Below are 19,368 nucleotides of genomic sequence, written 5' to 3'. Positions count from 1 at the left end.
ACAAGATTTGGAGGTGGTGCTAGTGTGGAGTCCATCAAGCGACAGGAGCTTTATCGATAGGAGCAAGATGGCTTGAGAATGAATCAACTCATAAACAACGTGTTTCCCACAAAACGTAGTCAAAGTGATGAAGCCAAAGATTGACTTTGCCAGTGTCAATGGACGAGCTTCGATACCTATAATCAAAAGAAGAAAGGTAGGGGAGGTTTCACCGGCGTGGTGCCAGTTAAGAATACTCTGATGTCAACGTCAGCTAAATGGCTTTCAACAAATTCTCTCACAAGTGTATCTCTAGATTTTCAAGTGTCTTTACTTGAGTTCTATCCTCCATTTTATAGTTTGCCTTGGGTTGGTGCAGTTATGTATGTTAATGCTACTCTGAGCCTTTTTCTCCTAAGAGAAACGTAGCATTAATTGACAATGATGATTCCATGTAAGATGTAATGGATGAACATTGGGTCATCATTGCTCTTGTAACTGTTCCGGCGCACTCATTGCTTATCAGCTGTCCTGAGTGCATTTATTTGCATCTTTAATGAATCACGTATGACGACGGGGTCTTGCCCTTGCTCTCATTCTTGACTTGAATGTGGTTAAGATTGTCTCTCATCTAGACAATCTCCACTTGATATTCGTCAATAATTACGCAAGTTAGAGACTTTTCCTAGGTGAAAGTTGAGATTCAATTAGTCTTCGAGTAAACTAGGATTGTTGGTTCCCATAATCTAGCTTGCGAATTAAGTTCTGACTGACTTTAATAATTGCTTGAGCAAGTTTCTAGATCTTCAACATGTTCAAGCAGCTCATTACATGTACTTTTACCTAAATTACATGCACAACAACCCTCGTTGACGCTTATATAGGCTCTTGGAATTTATCAATATAGGTTATATAACACTAACAACTTGTATCAAATTAAACACAACTCTCGTTGACACTTATATCATGGAATTTGTCAATATAAGTTATATAACACTAACAACTTGTAACAAAACGTTTAGATTAAGGATCAAGAATCTAACATTGACATTTTATATGTGATAGTGGAAAATAAGAATGATAAGTTGAATATATCACATCACACAAGTGAGAACATTAAAAACTATATTTTAATTTGTGTTTTGATTGAGGCCATGATAAATGAAAACTTGATGCCAACTTTTTCAGAAAAATTACAGCACATTCAGATAATAATTATATAAAAAATAAAAAATAAAAAAAACTCTAGAGAACAAGGTTCCACAATCAAGAAAATAGGCATTATCCCATAAAATAAAATAAAATAAAAAGTGGTTAGTTGTAATAATAAATAGTCCCCAGATAATATTTCTTGCTCATTACAAATTTTTTTTTTCGAGTCATTGATTGCTCTTTAACAACTCAACAACTCTATTTCGAGAGATGCTGGAGGTGGGGTCTGTGCTGATGGAGGCATGGAGATTGAGGGACACGGAGGATTGCTCCTCTAGAGTGCACTTCAATTCGTCCATAACCCCATATAAAATTATGAATATATTGATATGGAATTGCAGGGGTGCAATGAAACCCCAATTCAGGAAAACAGTGATGGACTTGGTAGAATGGCACTCACCAATTATTATGGTGATTACTGAAACAAGGCTTAGTGGAGCTAGAGCCGAGGAAATCATTGAGACTTTGCCTTTTGAAGGAGCTGCTATGGCTGATACTATTGGCTTTGCAGGAGGTAGCTGGTTGCTGTGGCGCCCAGACCTAGTGCAGGTGGATGTTTTGGCTGCAACAGAACAGGAAATTCATGCCATCATCCGGGTAAGATCCCAAACCTCTAACTGGCTTATTAGTCTTATATATGCTAGTCCTAGGTTGGCTAAAAGATGTATGCTATGGGAAAATCTTAAATTGTTAGCTAATCTCCATGACTTACCCTGGACTCTAATGGGAGACTTTAATAAGGTAATTAGTGAAGAAGAGAAGCTTGGGGGTAATCCTATTTGCCAAAGAAGGGTGAGGGCTATCCAAGACTGCATGAATGATTGCCACATGATGGATTTGGGTTTCTCTGGGCCAAAATTCACCTGGTCCAACAAAAGGGAATTAGGGGGTTTAATTCAATGTAGGTTGGATAGATGTTGGGCCAACCCATAATGGAAGGCTCTATTCCCAGAAGCAAATGTCACCCACCTGGCTAGAGTAAATTTAGACCATTGCCCTCTCCTCCTTAATTTATGTCCCAACATGGGTAATGCATCTAATATGCCCTTTAGGTTTCAATCTATTTAGCTTAGCCACGCTGACTTTCCTGCCATTGTGAGGGAGGCCTGGGCAGGTAAGGATTCAGACATGGATGGTGCTATCAAAAACTTCACCTCTAGAGCCCAACGGTGGAATAAGGAAGTGTTTGGAAATGTGTTTGCTAAGAAGAAACAATTATTGGCTAGATTGCTGGGCACTCAAAGAGCTCTTGCCAACAATCCCAATAACTTTCTGATTAACCTTCAAGACCTGCTGTCTAAGGAGTATAACCTCATACTTCAACTTGAGGAAGAAATTTGGGCCATGAAGTCTAGAACCAATTGGACCATTTTTGGGGAAAGAAACACGGCCTACTTCCACATGTCTACTATGACCAGAAGAAGCAAAAACAGGATTACCAGCATTCAAAATGATGAGGGTGAATGGGTGCATAATGTTGAGGAAGTTAAGGAGATCTTCATCTCAAATTTTAAAAAGCTTTATCAAACTGATCAAACCACCTACCCTCTGAACCAGCCATGGGAGTCTGATTGGTGTGGGAAGCTAAGCGAAGAAGAAGCAATAAATATGGCCCACATGCCTTCAGACTTAGAGATCTAAACTGCCCTTAAGTCTATGAAGCTATATAAAGCTCCGGGTAGTGATGGGATGCATGCAAGATTTTTTCAGAGATTCTGGCTATTGGTGGGTGAGTCGGTTAGGAGAGAGGTGAAAGAGATCTTTGCAAATCAAAAAGTCCTAGAATACCTCAATCAAACTTTAATTGCTCTTATCCCAAAACAGCTTAGCCCTAAGACTGTTAGTCATTATAGACCCATAAGTCTATGTAACACTGTGTACAAAATTGTTTCAAAAATTCTTGTCAAGAGATTGAGACCCCTTCTGCCCTCCCTTATCTCCCCTATGCAAGCTGCCTTCTTGAAGGGAGGAGAGGTTCAGATAATGTCATAATTTCCCAAGAGCTCATATATTCCCTTAGGAAGAGAAAGAATAAGGATGGATACATGGTGGTGAAGATAGACCTTGAAAAGGCTTATGACCGCCTTGAGTAAAGTTTCATTAAAATGATTCTTGAACACTTTGGTTTTCCGGAGAATGTCACCAAGTTAATTATGAGTTGTGTCTCTACAACTTCATCCTCTCTCCTCTTCAATGGGAGTAAACTTGAACCTTTCCAACCCTCGAGAGGAATCCGCCAAGGCGATCCTATTTCCCCTTACCTATTCCTGTTGTGCATGGAATTCTTAGGTGCCTAAATCACTAAGATGTGTGAAGATAAGAGATGGGATAAGGTCAGAGCTTCTAGGAATGGCCCAAGTTTTCGCATGTTTTCTTTGCAGATGACCTCATGTTGTTTGCTAAGGCAAATACTATGAATTGTGAAGCAATCCTTGAGGTATTAAACAATTTCTGCAACTTGGCAGGGCAGAACGTGAACCATGGAAAATCCAAAATTTTCTTCTCTCTGAATGTTACTAGGAGAAGAAAGAGAATTGTTTGTAGAAGATTGGGCATCCATGCAACCACCAACCTAGGTAAATACTTGGGATTCCCTATCTTACACGAAGGCAAAGTGGGCAATACTTTCAATTTTGTCATGGAGAAAATTCAAAGCAAACTCTCTGGTTGGAAAACCAAGCTTCTTTCAAGAGCTGGGAAACTTGTTTTGGCTAAAACATCTGCTGCACCTATTGCGGATTATTACATGCAATGTCATGCCCTCCCTAACAAAGTTTGTGATGGTATAGACAAGATGATAAGGGACTTAAGAAGAGGCTGGATGACGCGAAGGGTAGATGGGTAGAGGAGCTACCACATGTTTTATGGACGTATCGAACTACTCCGTGCAGATCCACTGGAGAAACACCATTCTCTATGACTTATGGGGCCGAGGCAGTGATACCTTTAGAATCTGGTTTCCCCACACTAAGGACGAGTTCTTTTAGTCCAGAAAATAACAACAACCTCCTAGAGAAGAGCCTGGATCTGGGTGAGGAACGGCGAGAGGCCGCTATGGTCCAAATGGCTTATTATCAGCAGAAGCTTAAACGCGAGCATGATGCCCATGTGAGGCTAAGGCCACTAGCACCAGGGGATCTGGTGTTAAGAAAGGTTGTGGGTACCGCCAAAAACCCAGCTTGGGGAAAGCTAGGACCAAATTGGGAAGGACCCTACCGGATCATCTCTGTAGCAGGCATAGGGTCATATCGACTAGCTGATCTAGATGAAAAAATTGTACAACGCCCCTGGAATGTAAACAACCTTCGAAGGTATTATTACTAATAAAAAGCACTTTTGTCGTTCGTTGGTCAAATTATCAATATGTACTTGGGTTTTTTTCTTACAATTTTTAAGTATCAAACAGAAACTTGGTGATGCATGGTCCTCGGACCACATACCTTGTGGAAATTGATGTCTTATCATTTGTTAAATAGAACCTTAGTTATGCCGGGTCCACAGACCTTCTACTTTGGGAAAATTAACATCTTAAGTTACAATTTTTAAGTATCAAACAGAAACTTGGTGATGCATGGTCTTCGGACCACATACCTTGTGGAAATTGATGTCTTATCATTTGTTAAACAGAACCTTAGTTATGCCGGGTCCATAGACCTTCTACTTTGGGAAAATTAACATCTTAAGTTACAATTTTTAAGTATCAAACAGAAACTTGGTGATGCATGGTCCTCAGACCACATACCTTGTGGAAATTGATGTCTTATCATTTGTTAAACAGAACCTTAGTTATACCGGGTCCATGGACCTTCTACTTTGTTGAAATTAACATTTTTAGGTTACAAATTCTAAGTATCAAGTGGGAATGTGGATATGTATTGCTCTCGGCCCATCTACCTTGTACAAATTGACATCGTACTTATCATTAAGCCAAATTTTATTTATGTCAAGTCCTTGGATTCTAAGTCAGGTTTTTAGTTGTGCCTCAGTGTGTCTCACATGTTATATTCTTGAGGCATAATTTGTAAGATATAAGCTAAGCATGTGTACTGTTATTTAAAGTTATGATGGTTCAAATATTGAAAGCGGAGTTGGTTGTTCCACTCATTCTTTTTTGTTTGTGCTGATGAGAAATCTTATAGCAAAAAAAGTACAAGTCAAATGAAGATTAAACAAGACAGTCTTTCATTAATTGCTTCTGATATATATTACAAAGAAAGTCTTTGTTACATAACAAAAAAAATAGGGGGGGAAAAGTCCTAGGCTCGGCCTTAAGCTTTTGAAAGAGGGTCCCGCTTGGAAGTGCCGGTCGCTTCAGTGCTCTTCAGCTCCATCTCAAAAGAGGATTGGGCTTGTTTTCCTTTGTTTGTTGGCACTGGTGGAGGGACGATAGCCCCGGAGCTTTGGCCCATGACCTTCTCAGCACCTTCACCCTGTTCCTTCTCTTTGTTGGAACTCGTAGGTTTTGTAGGAGCAGGAACGGGCTCTGGGATCACAGGAGGGGGCATGGAAGAAGCTGTCTCAGGAGTAAGGGCAACAGGAGGAAGCTCTTCTATCTCCTGTATGTCTAGGGGAAGCCAAATGTTCTCGGGCTTCCTCAGCTCGGCAGTTGAAGGAACCCCTGCTACATTCAAGGCTTCCCCCCAAACTTGCTGGCAGTATTCTCGGCACAGCGTGGCGAACTCCTCTGTCAGCTGTTCTTTTGTCGCCGCTACCCCTTCCTTGTAAGCAGCCTTCTTCGCGGCCTCCAGCGAGTCCTTGAAGGTGCGGGCCTCGTCCTTCATCTTGGCAAACTCTTTCTTCAAGTTGAAGTGATCCTGCTGAGCTTTGGATAACTCTTCATCCTTCTGACGAAGAAGCTTGCATTGCCCCTCCACCTAGGTCTGCATCGTCTTCAAGCTGGCCTCGGCACCGTCCCTTTCCCTTTTTAGCTCCACCAGCTGTGTGGTGAGCTTCTCATTTTGGGCAAGGGCCTGACCTAGGGGACTTCTCGGTCTCCAGCCAAAGCTCCAGTTCAAGCCCAGCCTTCTTCCGAGAATCCTCCACCCACTTCTCGGCAACAAAGACTTCCTAGACGGCCTGTGACAAGATATCAAAATATCAAACGTATAAAAAGGTCTTCTACAAAAAGATGAAGATAAGATTTAAATACTTACCAAGCCCAAGTCCATTTTTAGCGAAAGGAACAGCTGGGACTGAGTCATCTTATCTAGGGCCTCCATGTCCCTGGGCAGCAGGAGAGGACGTTCCAAGGCATCGGCCAGGTGGAGGGCATGGCCATGTTGGAACATCCTAATGTTGGACTGGCAAGGGATTGGTGCCCCGTCCAACTTAAGCTCGGGAGACCAGTTAGCCTGTGCACGGCACACCTCGGCAACGTCTCTGATCTCCCCACTTTCCACTGACGAGGCATGTCCCTTGCCCTTGTCAGGTCTTTGTTGCTGGGGCTGTTGTTATTGTTGTTTCTGTTTCTTCTGTCGCTCCCCATCAACCTCCTCCTCCTCACCCTTCCTTTTCTTCCTAGTCTCCGTAACAAGAGGCTTCAGATCGGACGGAGGAGGGGGTGGAGGCAAGGACGGAGGGACCTGCGACCCACCTGCCCCCTTTTTGGAGACTCTCTCGCCCCTCTTTTGCATTAGTCCCTTCAAGACGTCCATCTCTTCTTCTTCGGAGCTAGAGTCAGCGCAAGCGACTATCAAACCTTCTATCCCCGAAGTCTCGGTGGGCTCGTCCTCCTCGTCCGAGAGAATGATAAACGGGTTTTCTCGAGGCCTTTTGACGTCCTCGAGTTGAAACTGTTCTATCTCCTCGTCCAACGAGTGTGGCGAGGACGCTTGCTCTTCTGGGACGGAAGTTGTCTGGGAGTGCGCTGAGAGGGGAATTGCTGCAATTGGGCGTGTGTATAGAATGATGGTGGGATCGTCGGGAAGATCGTGGTCGGAGAGGAAGCCTGGTCGTGCAACGTTTATCCTTCTATGTCGCTTATCCCCCGCGATAATTGCGTTTTCTATCTCTTGAAAGTCCGATGATATAGGATCGTATCCTAATATCAAATGTGCTACTCTCACTTATAAATCTTCACTCACGAAGACTTCTGAATGGAGGACGCGATTTGAGTCGGCAACGTTGCAGAAGCTCAGGCGTGGGCGTACGTGTTGTTTATCTGCAAGAAGAGACATTCGAAAGGACAAACATGGTCAGATCAGTGATAAAAGTGAAGACTAGAAGTAATAATGTGCAATAAGGATTAAAGCAATAAAGGCGATGGGATCGAATCACCGGTTAAGGAATTTAGCTCCTAAGGAGTCACACCTAGATCTCCCCATACGACTGGGCAGTGAGGGCCGTCATGCCAGTTCCCTGAGGCGATGAGGTAGTCGTCCTTCATGCCCTTGTTGGATTTAGGCAGACAGGAGATCAGCCTGACTATGCTGGACCGTGATTTGATGTAATATCCTACGTTTTTAAGTTTGTGGCACTCGTACATAAAGGCAACGTCGTGCCATGTGAGGTTTAGGCCCATTTGCTCGTTCAGAGCGTCTACACTACCTAAGACCCTAAACACGTTGGGTGCGCACTGGTCTGGGCATAACCTGTGGCTGCAAAGGTATTCCCTGGTCACATTTCTCATAGGGAGAGTCAATCCACCTTCTATGAAGGCAATCATTGGAATGATGACTTCTCCCGTTTTCCTAGCGTCGCCTATGGCTTCTATTGGGCAATACTTTAGACCTTCATCGTTGGGAATATGGTACTTGGCTCTAAACCCTTCCATACCGGCGTCGGTATCAACCAGGCACTTAAATCTACCCATCTAAGAGAAGCGAAAATGCGAGTTTAAAGAAGAAAGAAGTTTAGAGGGGAGCTGAGGATAGAATCCGAGAAGGAAGGAATAAAGAAAAGCAAAAACTTACTGGAGTTGGTTATGCGGTTCTCCACAAATTTCTGGAGAGAAAAGGTGATGATTGATACTTTGATACGATTGATTTCTGCAGAAGTGAATGAAGGCGCGGGTTTCCAAGCGTTTTGACGTGTAGGAGGCGGCCTCGAAATTGAATTTGTCCCGCTCAAAATCTCAGGGCCAACCTGTACCGTTGGATGTTCATCTTACCGTCGAACATGGGTAATAGGATGTAACTTGCGGCCATAAATGCGCGCGTTCCGGGTTTCGAAGTGTCAGAAGGCATTTTCAGGGAACGAAAAGACCCACACACATGTGGCGGTCTACAAAGCGTGTGGAATATGTACTGTTTGGTTCAAAACTCTATCTTTCTCCTCGAATGGGAGGGAAAAATAAAGTTTTGAGGGGCTATTGTGGGGGGGTAAAAATTCCCGAATAAACATTTGGGCTTTGGGCTTTATTGACAGGTATCAGTTTGTTTTTGGTTAAGGCCTCCAGGCCTACAAGTCAGTATGCACTATAAATGGCCGAGGAGTTATCCGAGGTGGAATGTCTCCTCGGACTGGCCCGGCAATGACCCTGGGACTTGCCAAGAAGGTTAAAGGCAGAATTCTGAAAAAACTGATGGGTAAGAGGGTGATCCAAGCACCCTCTAGACGCAAGGATGTGATAGAAATATCTAGGGAAAAAGCAGCTGCCTCCACATTAAAGACCCTGCATCTACCTCCCTGACCGTATTAATGGAAAATGACCTCTGAACAATAAAATGGAACCTGGCTGCTGTTATTTAAGGATTTCAAAGAAGGTGGTGGATGGGACAAGTATCTAAGAGAAAGATTTATATGACACGTGGGTGAACAGTGAAGAGGAAGAAGTATATAAGGAGACGAGAGAGGAAATAGAGGAGGGAGTGCTCGAAAACTGAAAGAAGAACTAAGAATTGTAAACTCTGGCCTAGAAAGAGAATATTTATACAAATCGTCCTCGACTTACGTCCGAGGAGATCTATTTGTCATATTCGTTTACCACTTGCACAGATTGTAACATTCTAGCTTGCTAATCAAACCTCCAACATCCCGAACCTAGATTTCAAACCCATACTCTACAAATTACATTGTATAAGGCTCATTGGGCCTGAGCCCAACATTCTCTTTTGGGTCCAAGTACGATTGTGCACTTACATATATATATATATATATATATATATATATATATATATATATATATATATTTTAGGTACCTCCACCATCTTCCATTCAATTTATATATATATATATATATATATATATATATATTTTAGGTACCTCCACCATCTTCCATTCAATTATATATATATATATATATATATATATATATATATATATATATATATATATATATATATGCATTTTATGATACTTTAATTTCACACAACATGCATTCATTATATAATTTAAAAGTAAAATATTCATTTGTTTTTATTATTTATTTTAAGTAAATTCATAAAAAAATTATTTACATATAAATTTTGATTAAGTCGTGCATCACACGAGCATAATGCCAGTTAATATAAAACTAAAAATTTTGACTTTTTTAGATACTTAGGTTAGAATTAGGATTAAAAAAATAATTATAATTTTTTTTTAATTAGACCTCATGTTAGAATATTTTTTTTAAAATGACTAACTTTAGGTTTCAAAAAAAGAAAAATGAAAGATTCAAGTAAAAAAAAAAAAAGGATTGAGGAAAAAAGAGAGAGGCTCCTGTTAGGATCCTCTCACTATTTAATTTGAAAAATTAAATTTTTTTTATAAATTAAAATGATGATGTCACGTTAGAATTTTTTATTTTTTTAAAAGACTCACTTTAGGTTTCAAAAAAAGAAAAAATAAAGATTCACATAAAAAAATTAGGATCAAGGAAAAAAAGAGAGAGATTTCTGTTAGGATTCTCTCACTATTTAGTTTCAAAAATTAAAATTTTTTTATAAATTAAAATGATGATGTCACGTTAGAATTTTTTTTATTTTATTAAAGGACTCACTTTAGGTTTCAAGAAAAGAAAAAAGAAAGATTCACGTAAAAAAAAAAAACTTTAGAATTAAGGAAAAAAGAGAGAGACTCCTGTTAGGACTCTCTCGGTATTTAGTTTAAAAAATTTAATTTTTTTATAAATTAAAATGATGATGTGAAAAATTATGGGAGTTTCAGAGTTTTCAGTTTTATATATATATATATATATATATAGATAAACAGGATCCACACGTCAAGATAATACCAACAATTGTTCATCCATTTTGTACTCCTTTTTAAAAAATAAATAAAATGGGCATGAAGTTAGTGTTCTATTATATTGCATGTAGAGACCTATATTTGGATTCTTCTGAGAGAATATATATATATATATATATATATATATATATATATATATATATATATATATAATAAATAAAATAATTTAACAAGGCTTATTTAGAAAGGTTTTGTTAAGATGGGTTACCTTTAAATTGAAGCGTTTGTTGTGATATCCAAAATTGTCATTAGGTTTCTAACCTTTATTAAATCTCTTAAAAATTGTTTGCAAGGTACAAAAACATTAGTTTTAAAATTACGAAGTAAATGGAATAGAGTCAAAATAGTCTTCAACTGAGGCACGAAAATCCTATACTCCAATAGAATCTTTCTTTAACTTCTCTTAGCCAGTATATAACCTCTAGTCAGTATCCAACTGAGGCACGAAAATCCTATTCTCCAATATATAACCTCTAGTCGTGAACTGGACTTTCTTGGTGATGTATATTAATTTACTTACGTACTCATGATACTTAATTTATTTTTGTTTCATTCTTTACCATTGTTTTATAGTCTTTTTATTTGGCGAGACTTTCTCAAGCCTTGTATCATTATTTGTATTGAATTTAAAGTAAACTCAAAAGAAATTATAACCATCAATAGTTTGCAAATTTTCTTGGCATCTGGGTTCGTTTGGACTAAATGTTTGAAAAATCTGTAGTTTCAAGTAATTTTTTGAGTGTGTGAACATTAGTATTGTTCGGTTTTGTCAATTGAATATTCGTTGGATAAGCATTTCCAAATCCAACCCAAGCAGAGGTTTGGCCCAAAAACCAAATCCGCGTGGTGACTCACACTTCATCCTACCAATAAAATTATAAAACAAACACTTTGACCGCTGAATTTATAAATAAAACACCCGCGGTTTCCACCTCCCTCTAGCAACTATCATTTGACTTTCACCCACTGCCGTGGCGTCGATAGATAGCTCTCTCTCTCTCTCTCTCTCTCTCTCTCTCTCTCTCTCTACGACTATCTATATCCCCCATCTTCTGATGAGAACGTTTCAACTTCCTCTCCCTACATATAAAACCAAAACTCTTCATTTTCATGCTTCAAGTTTACGAGACCCCCAAGTCTTTAAAAAAAAGCTAACTAAGCAATGGCTTGTGCTTGCACCTCTACTACTTGTTCATATTCACTGACTTCCGGATCACACATACAACTATTGGTATTGTTGCTACTGGGTTTGAGTTCCTGGACCTGTTATGGGTTGGGATCATTTGGGTTCGACATCCACCACCGGTTCTCCGATCCGGTTAAGCAAATTCTGGGTTTTGATGGGCTTCCAGAGAAAGGTAGCGTAGAGTACTATGCTGCTATTGCTCATCGAGACCACATAATCAAGGGCCGCCACCTCGCCGCCAGTAACAACCAGTCGCCACTCACTTTCGCCAATGGAAACGAAACCTTATTCCTCAACAATTTTGGAAGGTATATTTGATCCTCATAATCTTTTTTTTGAGTTCTTCCTGTTCCTTAATTTTCTGGAAACTGACTTGTTAAAAAAATGGTGTTTGATATTTCAGTTTGTATTATGCTAATGTTTCTGTGGGGACACCGAGTTTGTCATATTTGGTAGCATTGGACACAGGCAGTGATTTGTTCTGGCTACCATGCGATTGTTTGAATAGCAATACTTGCGTAGCTGGCTTAAAGACATCATCTGGACAGGTAATATATAGCTTTTTTATTTACTTTATTTGCTTTTGGTATCGTTGTGGAACTTTCATCTTTTAATTTAATATTTACTTCAACTCCTATCTAGAATTATTTATTGTGTGATAGTGATACCTTTTTCTTCTATAAATTATGTTTGTTTATTTTGACTTTAATTTGCATAAAAGGGGATGACAATTAAAGAAGATAAAAGTGGGTAAAGAATTCAAAAAGACTTAAATACAAACACTAGAATTAGAAAAATCCAACGTGTCTCTATATTAACCGGAAATTATGCAGTATTTTTGTTCATCATTTCACTAAAAGACTCTCACCTGTTTAAAATTATTGAGTCAATTTATAATTAAAAATAAATAAATAGATTTGTTAAACTAACTTAACAATTTTAAACACATATATGAGAGTCTTTTAGTCATTCCACTAAGAGAGAGAGAGAGAGAGAGAGAGAGAATTGTCATAAACAATTATATATTTGAGCTGACCTACGTACGTGCCAAACCATCCACACATCGATAGCCTCTTGAAAAATATGTCTAAGTGTTACCTTTAATGATTGCACCAAAATGGATCTACAATCCAAAATCAAATTAGTTAATATAGGTGAAAATTAATGGCATCATATATAGCAGAATTTAACCAATTATATACTCAATTTGAGGAGATTCTTATTTGATTAGCAGGAAAATTTTGTAATTTTAATTGTTTTGGTTCAATTAAGCATGTGTAGGAAAACTACTTTAGGCAAGTTATAATTTTCTACTTAGTGGTTAGATACATAGATATCCATATCGCTATTATATCATTAGAGTCTATATTGACCTCGAACTTTGTCCTCTACGCAAATGCCCGTGATCAGTAACTTTAAAAATATCTTCTTTGTTTATGATAAGATCGGAATTCTCTTTATAATAATGGTAGTTTGTAAATATTATCAGCCATAGCCCATAGTGATGTTGTCCCCAATCTTCATACCTGCCACAATAATTTAGAAGTAGTCTTGAGTTTGGTACATAAATGGACTTTTCATCCACCATTTGAAAGCGATACAAATGATTAGCTACATATAAAATTCTTGTACTTGCCTCTTCAATATCATATTTCCTCAATAAAAATTTCCCAATTTTCTTTACAATGGAATAATAATAATAACAACAACAACAACATGATCCACAATTCAAGAGATAATACCGATAATTGTTCTATCATATTGCAAGTACATCTTATTTGGTTTGTTTTAATATAAGAACCAATTTTTTTCTATTTCACATAACATAATCACTTTCCAAAAATACTCATATTAGATTATTTATTCTAAACACTATTTCATTAAAATATCAATTTTTTTTAATTATTTCTCATTCTTCACATATAATAATTATCATCTACTATCTTTCTTCATCTTCGGAATACATAAAAACAAAGTAAAAAATTAAATGTAAAATGAATAGTACCAATATAAATTTACATAGTTATTATAGCCATAGATGGATTTTACACAATTATATATAAACTGATGTGAAAGATTTTAAGAGTTGTTTAAGGAAAATGTAGAGTTTTTTTTTTTTACAAAACTAATGTAAATTCTCTTAAATAGTTAGCACATGTCCATTCGCATTTATTGAAACGAACTATCTTTAAATTCTCCAATATTTTAATTAGGCTTCTAAGGAATTAGCTTTATTGAATCTCCTCAAAATTGTTGATAAAAGTATAAAACATTAGTTTTAAAATTAGAAGAGTAAATGGAATTGAGACAAAATAGTCTCTAAAGAGGCATGGAAATCCTACACTCTTAAGAGATTTAAACCCTATGCAATTAGTCAAGAATCTTATAACTTAATTGGCTGACACTTTTTAATATTTTTAATAAAGACATTCTAGACTCTAGAGTTAAATCTCCTAATCTTGAACTATCAATGTTAAAAAAATAATAAATAAAAAAAATGCAATTTGCACACAAAAAATTATATATGTTAACTTCTCTCTTCCAATATATAACAACCTAATACCTTGACCTCCCCCCTATTTGAATTCCTTATGATATGCAATTGAAACAAGTTTTTGCTAATGGTAAAAAAGGGGCTTTGAAACAAGTTTTTGCTAGGATATAAATAGATTGCCCTTTCTTGTACTAAAATAGGTGCCCAACCCCAAGGGGTATTTCCCTAACTGGCGTATTAAGCTATTGCTCCCCATTAGGGCGGTAAATTTAGAAGGCCCCCGCCTCCTCTTTAGACGCACATATGTGGAATTGACCCATTTCTTGCATCAAACACTTGTTTAAAGTCCTATAACATCATCAATTATAAATTAATTCAAATTATTTCTTTATTAATGTGGGGAATAAGTTATTTACCGAAACAATAACTTCCCAATAAAACTTTATTAACACATGAAATTAAGTTGTGCTTTTTTTCTAATTCAATCAATCAAAATCAAAATTATATTTTCTCATTTTAATATCAAAATGCAACAACACTTACTTATCCTCTTATCAAGCAGGTAGTAAACCTTAACATCTACAGTCCTAATGCATCATCAACAAGCAAAAGTGTTCCTTGTGGTAGCAATTACTTGTGCAGTTCAAATCAGTGTCTCTCAGCCAATAGTGATTGTGCTTATAATTATGCCTATGCTTCAAATGACACTTCAACTTCTGGGATTTTGGTAGAGGATGTTTTGCACTTAATTACAGATGATGGTCAATCAAAAGCTGTTGATGCTCTAGTTACTTTGGGGTAGGTTATTTTTCATTGCTTTCCTACCAAAATCTTTGGAAGAAATATTCTTTCAAGTGAAAATCATATTGATTTTATATCATATCCAATATCAATTTTAAAAAAAAACTGGATAATAAATAATTGTTAGGTAAAAATGACAAAAATTTATGGTATAGTTGATATTTCGGAAAATATATTAGATCATTTCGATGATAAATTTGGAGTTTGGTATAGGCTCTTTTCCTCCTCAAGTAAGTATAATGATTTGTAAGGGTTAACAAGGTGTTTTATGGCCTCAAGCTGACTAATTCAATAAAAGTCTCTTTTGTGCGAAAATAGAATTAATTAATGTAAAAAGTTTTAAAAATTCCCATAATGAAGGCAGGTTATGCTTGGAATTTTCATGATATCAAAAACATTTTGAGGGCTCAGAGAGATCACTAGAAAAAATTAATGTCTTTAATATGGTCATCAATTTTTTAACTCATCATTGGTGGGCAAGCATTACTTTCTAATTCGTTAAAATTGCTTCTTGTTAATACCTCTTGGTAAGATCTGTTCTAATTCATTGAAGTTGCTTCTTGCTAACCCCATGTAATCCAACCCTTTTATTTTGCTTCAGTTGTGGTAAAAATGAGACTGGTATTTTTCTAGAGGGAGCAGCACCAAACGGTCTAATTGGGCTTGGTCTTAATAACATATCTGTTCCAAGCACCTTAGCAAGAAATGGGCTAGGTCCAAATTCTTTTTCCATGTGTTTTGGATCTGATGTAATTGGGAGAATAAATTTTGGAGATAATGGCACCTCGGACCAAAAAGAAACACCATTCACTGCTGAACCACTATTGTAAGTTGTAACTTCTCAATATTTTAAATGTTGATAACAAGGTTATCTAATATTTAGTTTATCAATAAGATTATCTTTGACCAGAACCTCATGCTAATTGCACTTGGAAACTTGTTACCAGTCCTACTTATAACATCACTATCACTCAAATAAACATAGGAGTGAATGTTTCTCAGATGGAGTTCAATGCAATCTTTGACTCCGGTACATCAATTACACAATTAAGTGACCCAGCTTATACATTTATTTCTGAGAGTGTAAGTGATTTAAATTATAAGTTTTATACATCATTAAAACTTCATCTTATGAAAAATGAATGTATATGATCTATTTTCTTTGCAGTTCAATTCCCAAGTCACAGAAAAACGATATCCATCAAATTCCCAAATCCCCTTTGAATACTGTTATTATTTAAGGTATTTGAAGAAAATTTATTCTTATTGTGTATTTGTTTTCTCCTTCCAACTCTAAAGCACTAATTAGATCCACTTTATTTTTAGTGCAAATCAAACACAATACATGATCAGTTATACGGCACCTACAGTGAATCTTACAATGAAAGGTGGAGACCAATATTTTGTCACTGATCCAACAGTATTGATCTCTACTCAGGTGTGGTATCACTTATTAGTGCTTTAACATATTGTTTCTAGTTGAGTTATGCTGAAATTGATGTTATGGTTTGCAGGCTGGATATTTATATTGCTTGGGTCTTCTCCAAAGTGATGAAGGCATAAACATCATAGGACGTAAGTGTGTGTGTATATATAATCATTTCAAAATTTATGTTTTTCAATCATTTCAAAATTTTGAGTGATTACAGCTTTTGGGTGAATATATATATAGGTTAGATCTACAAATTTGGATCATCTTGTGTACAAGTCTGTTAAAAGTGGGAAATTAAAATTTTAAATTCATTACTATTTTCACCCTTAGAATTTAGTGATCACTTCCTAGCTAAACCAATTTTTTCAAAGTATGGTTAATACACTATATGCCAAAAAACCTATTTAGCAGGAGGCTAGTCATGGTTGGTTGCAGTGCAAAAGAAATAACAAACATGGTTTTCATTTAATCATGGCCTTATTGAAGAAGCTTGAATTGCTAAATTACATTTTGAGAAAATCGTTACCTGGACTTTAATGGTGCCATATATTTTTTTAGTCACTATGCTTCTTAACATGTTTGAGTTGAAAGTTTTACATTTCTAATTTGAATCAATTTATTTTCATCCAGAAAACTTCATGACTGGTTATCGCATAGTTTTCAACCATGATAAGATGGTTCTGGGTTGGAAGGCATCTAATTGTGAGTTAGTTCGTCTTTTTCTTTATATTGAATTTCAATATACAATTCAATTTTTCCTTCTCCTAGTGAATTTTTAATGTGACAATAAAGAGATTTGGTGACCACAGGTTACAATGATTTGAATTCGCAAACTTCACCTACCACCCCATCACAATCTCCTGCTCTTGCTGGCAATCCAAAATCCACAGCGCCATCTAGTCATTTATCCAAGTTGAAGGCTTTTACTTACACACTCGTGATACTTCTTGTTTCATTCTTTGCCATTGTTTAATATTCTTGTTATTAATTGGCTAGACTTTCTTGACCCTTGTATCATTATTTGTACTTAATTTATAGTTAATTTAAAAGAAATTGGAAGCATTGATAGCTTGCTAATTTTCTTGCCACTTGAATCCATTTGGACTAAATGTTTGAAAAAACTATAATTTTCAATAATAACTTTTATGTACATGTACAAATTTTTTTTTTTTTTTGGTTTTGTCAATTGAGAGTTGTTAGATAAGCATTTCCAGATCCGGCCCTAGTAGGTTTGGCCCAAAACCAGGTCCATGTGGTGACCCCACTTCACCCTACCAAGAAACGCACTTTAGAGCATTGATTAGTATCCGAACAAGTGTGATCAAACCAGGATTAGGATTCAGTGTAATTACTCTCATTCCTCTCACAAAATTTTTCACTTTTAACTTTTTTAACATTTTTTATTTAATTGTTGAGAATGAAAGTTTTTTTTTTAAACTCTTAATCTCAGCCATTGAAAACTAGTGTTGCACTTGATCTCAATCTGTTTAAACCGATGTTGTCAAAAACCCAAAGGGCAAGGTCCCTGACCTTGGTCAGCAATGTGTTGGACTTAGTAGTAGAGAATCCCTAACCTTAAACAAAGTTCCTTTAAAAGAAACAAGGCAAACCATTATCTTACACTAAGAGAACAGCCCCTCAGTCAACTGCAGGGGATAATGTACTGCTAGAACCTTCTCAGTTTTAAGGGCTTTGATCACAATCTATAACTCAAAGAATGCTATAAATATCCATCTAAATCATAAATGAAGGAATGCACTCTAAATCCCATTATTCTAATATTTTTCTTTCCATTAACTTAACCTTTGAAATGCCTTTCATCAACTCCACCGGTTGTTTGAAGTCTAAAAGTATGTTGGTCAATCCATGCAAGTTATACCTTGCTGAATTTCAACTTGTTTGCTGCCCTGCATGGTTTGGAATTCTTCGATAATATGATTCCTCAATTTAAATTAGGAAAAATGACATATTTTCACCCTAAACTATACCCAAAATTATAGTTTGTATCATAAACTTTCAAAATACATGATTAGCACTTAAACTATGTTACACTTTACACCATACCGTCAATTCTATCATTATGTTGGATGGCATAACGTAAAAAGACATAATTACCCCTCTTCCATATCTCTTAAAAACAAATAAGAAATTACATTTTAACACCCTAAATTATACTCTCAATTACACTTTGCACCTTAAACATTAGTTTTCCACTTGTGTAGTAAGTATTTTCTACTCCAATTTCTTTTCCTTTTAGAGAAAATATAAAATCACAACTTCTTTGCCACAATTGTGATGTGAAAAAGTATGAGTAGCGGAAAAAAAATAGTAGGTCCATGCCTAAGTAATAAGCGACCACGACCACCGCACACCCTTGGTGCGATAGTCACTCCACAAGTATAAGTGCTTGTGGGGTGTGGAGGGCAAGAGCCGGGATTCAAGTCTCCAAGAGAGAGCTTCACACACATATACACTTAGATTAGGCTGGAGTAGAATTCTATCTTGTATCAACAAAAAAAAAAATAAGCAACCACTCATAATCTATCATGTCAGAATTATAATAAAAAGTAGTGAAATAGTGTGTGGTACAATTATTCTTTTTTTTTTTGTGGTAATCAGGCATTAAACATTAAACAAAACTAACTAACAGATACATCAGAGCAAAAACGCTCATACAATGTTCCAACTGCATCAAGACTAGCCAACAAGGCCCCATCAGCTGAGGGGAATTGAAAAACAAAAAAAAATCATGTGGACTAGCAGCACCTCTTCTAGCAAGCGTGTCGGCGCATTTATTAGCTTCCCTAAAGCAATGCTGAATTTTGACCCTTGGTATCCTCTTCAAACCTTCCTTACAGTCAGCAATAATAACTTCATTACCATTTGAACTCCTCTCATCTTTCATAAGCAAATCCACCACAAGCTTAGCATCAAGTTCAATTATAACATTTTCCAAGTTTAAATCAGTGCATAGATTAATCCCATCACGAAGAGCCCATAACTCCGCCGCCACACTGGTAGTATACTCAATTGCTCTAGCATCACCACTCACCCAATCTCCCTTAGAGTCATAAATAATTCCTCTTCCACCTACTC

General features: G+C 36.8%; 2 protein-coding genes across 2 annotated transcripts; both read left to right on the top strand.

The window, feature by feature from the left end:
* Positions 1–1,401: 1,401 nt before the first annotated feature.
* On the top strand, positions 1,402–2,832 carry LOC142625513 (uncharacterized). Its single transcript, XM_075799153.1, has 2 exons — positions 1,402–1,788; positions 2,260–2,832. The coding sequence occupies exons 1-2, from the start codon at positions 1,402–1,404 to the stop codon at positions 2,830–2,832; spliced, it is 960 nt and encodes a 319-aa protein (XP_075655268.1).
* An 8,467-nt stretch (positions 2,833–11,299) lies between these two features.
* On the top strand, positions 11,300–17,366 carry LOC142625601 (aspartyl protease family protein 1-like). The gene is made up of 10 exons (XM_075799254.1): positions 11,300–11,853; positions 11,949–12,093; positions 14,602–14,837; positions 15,442–15,666; positions 15,788–15,923; positions 16,009–16,082; positions 16,167–16,278; positions 16,355–16,415; positions 16,903–16,974; positions 17,082–17,366. Exons 1-10 carry the CDS (start codon positions 11,522–11,524, stop codon positions 17,243–17,245), a joined length of 1,557 nt encoding a protein of 518 aa, XP_075655369.1. The 5' UTR covers positions 11,300–11,521; the 3' UTR covers positions 17,246–17,366.
* Positions 17,367–19,368: the final 2,002 nt, after the last annotated feature.

This window comes from Castanea sativa, chromosome 2 (genome assembly GCF_040712315.1).
Source record: "Castanea sativa cultivar Marrone di Chiusa Pesio chromosome 2, ASM4071231v1".
NCBI classification, from domain to species: domain Eukaryota; kingdom Viridiplantae; phylum Streptophyta; class Magnoliopsida; order Fagales; family Fagaceae; genus Castanea; species Castanea sativa.
The sequence above is the reverse complement of the archived record's forward strand: the minus strand, read 5'-3'. Positions and strand labels throughout refer to the sequence as shown.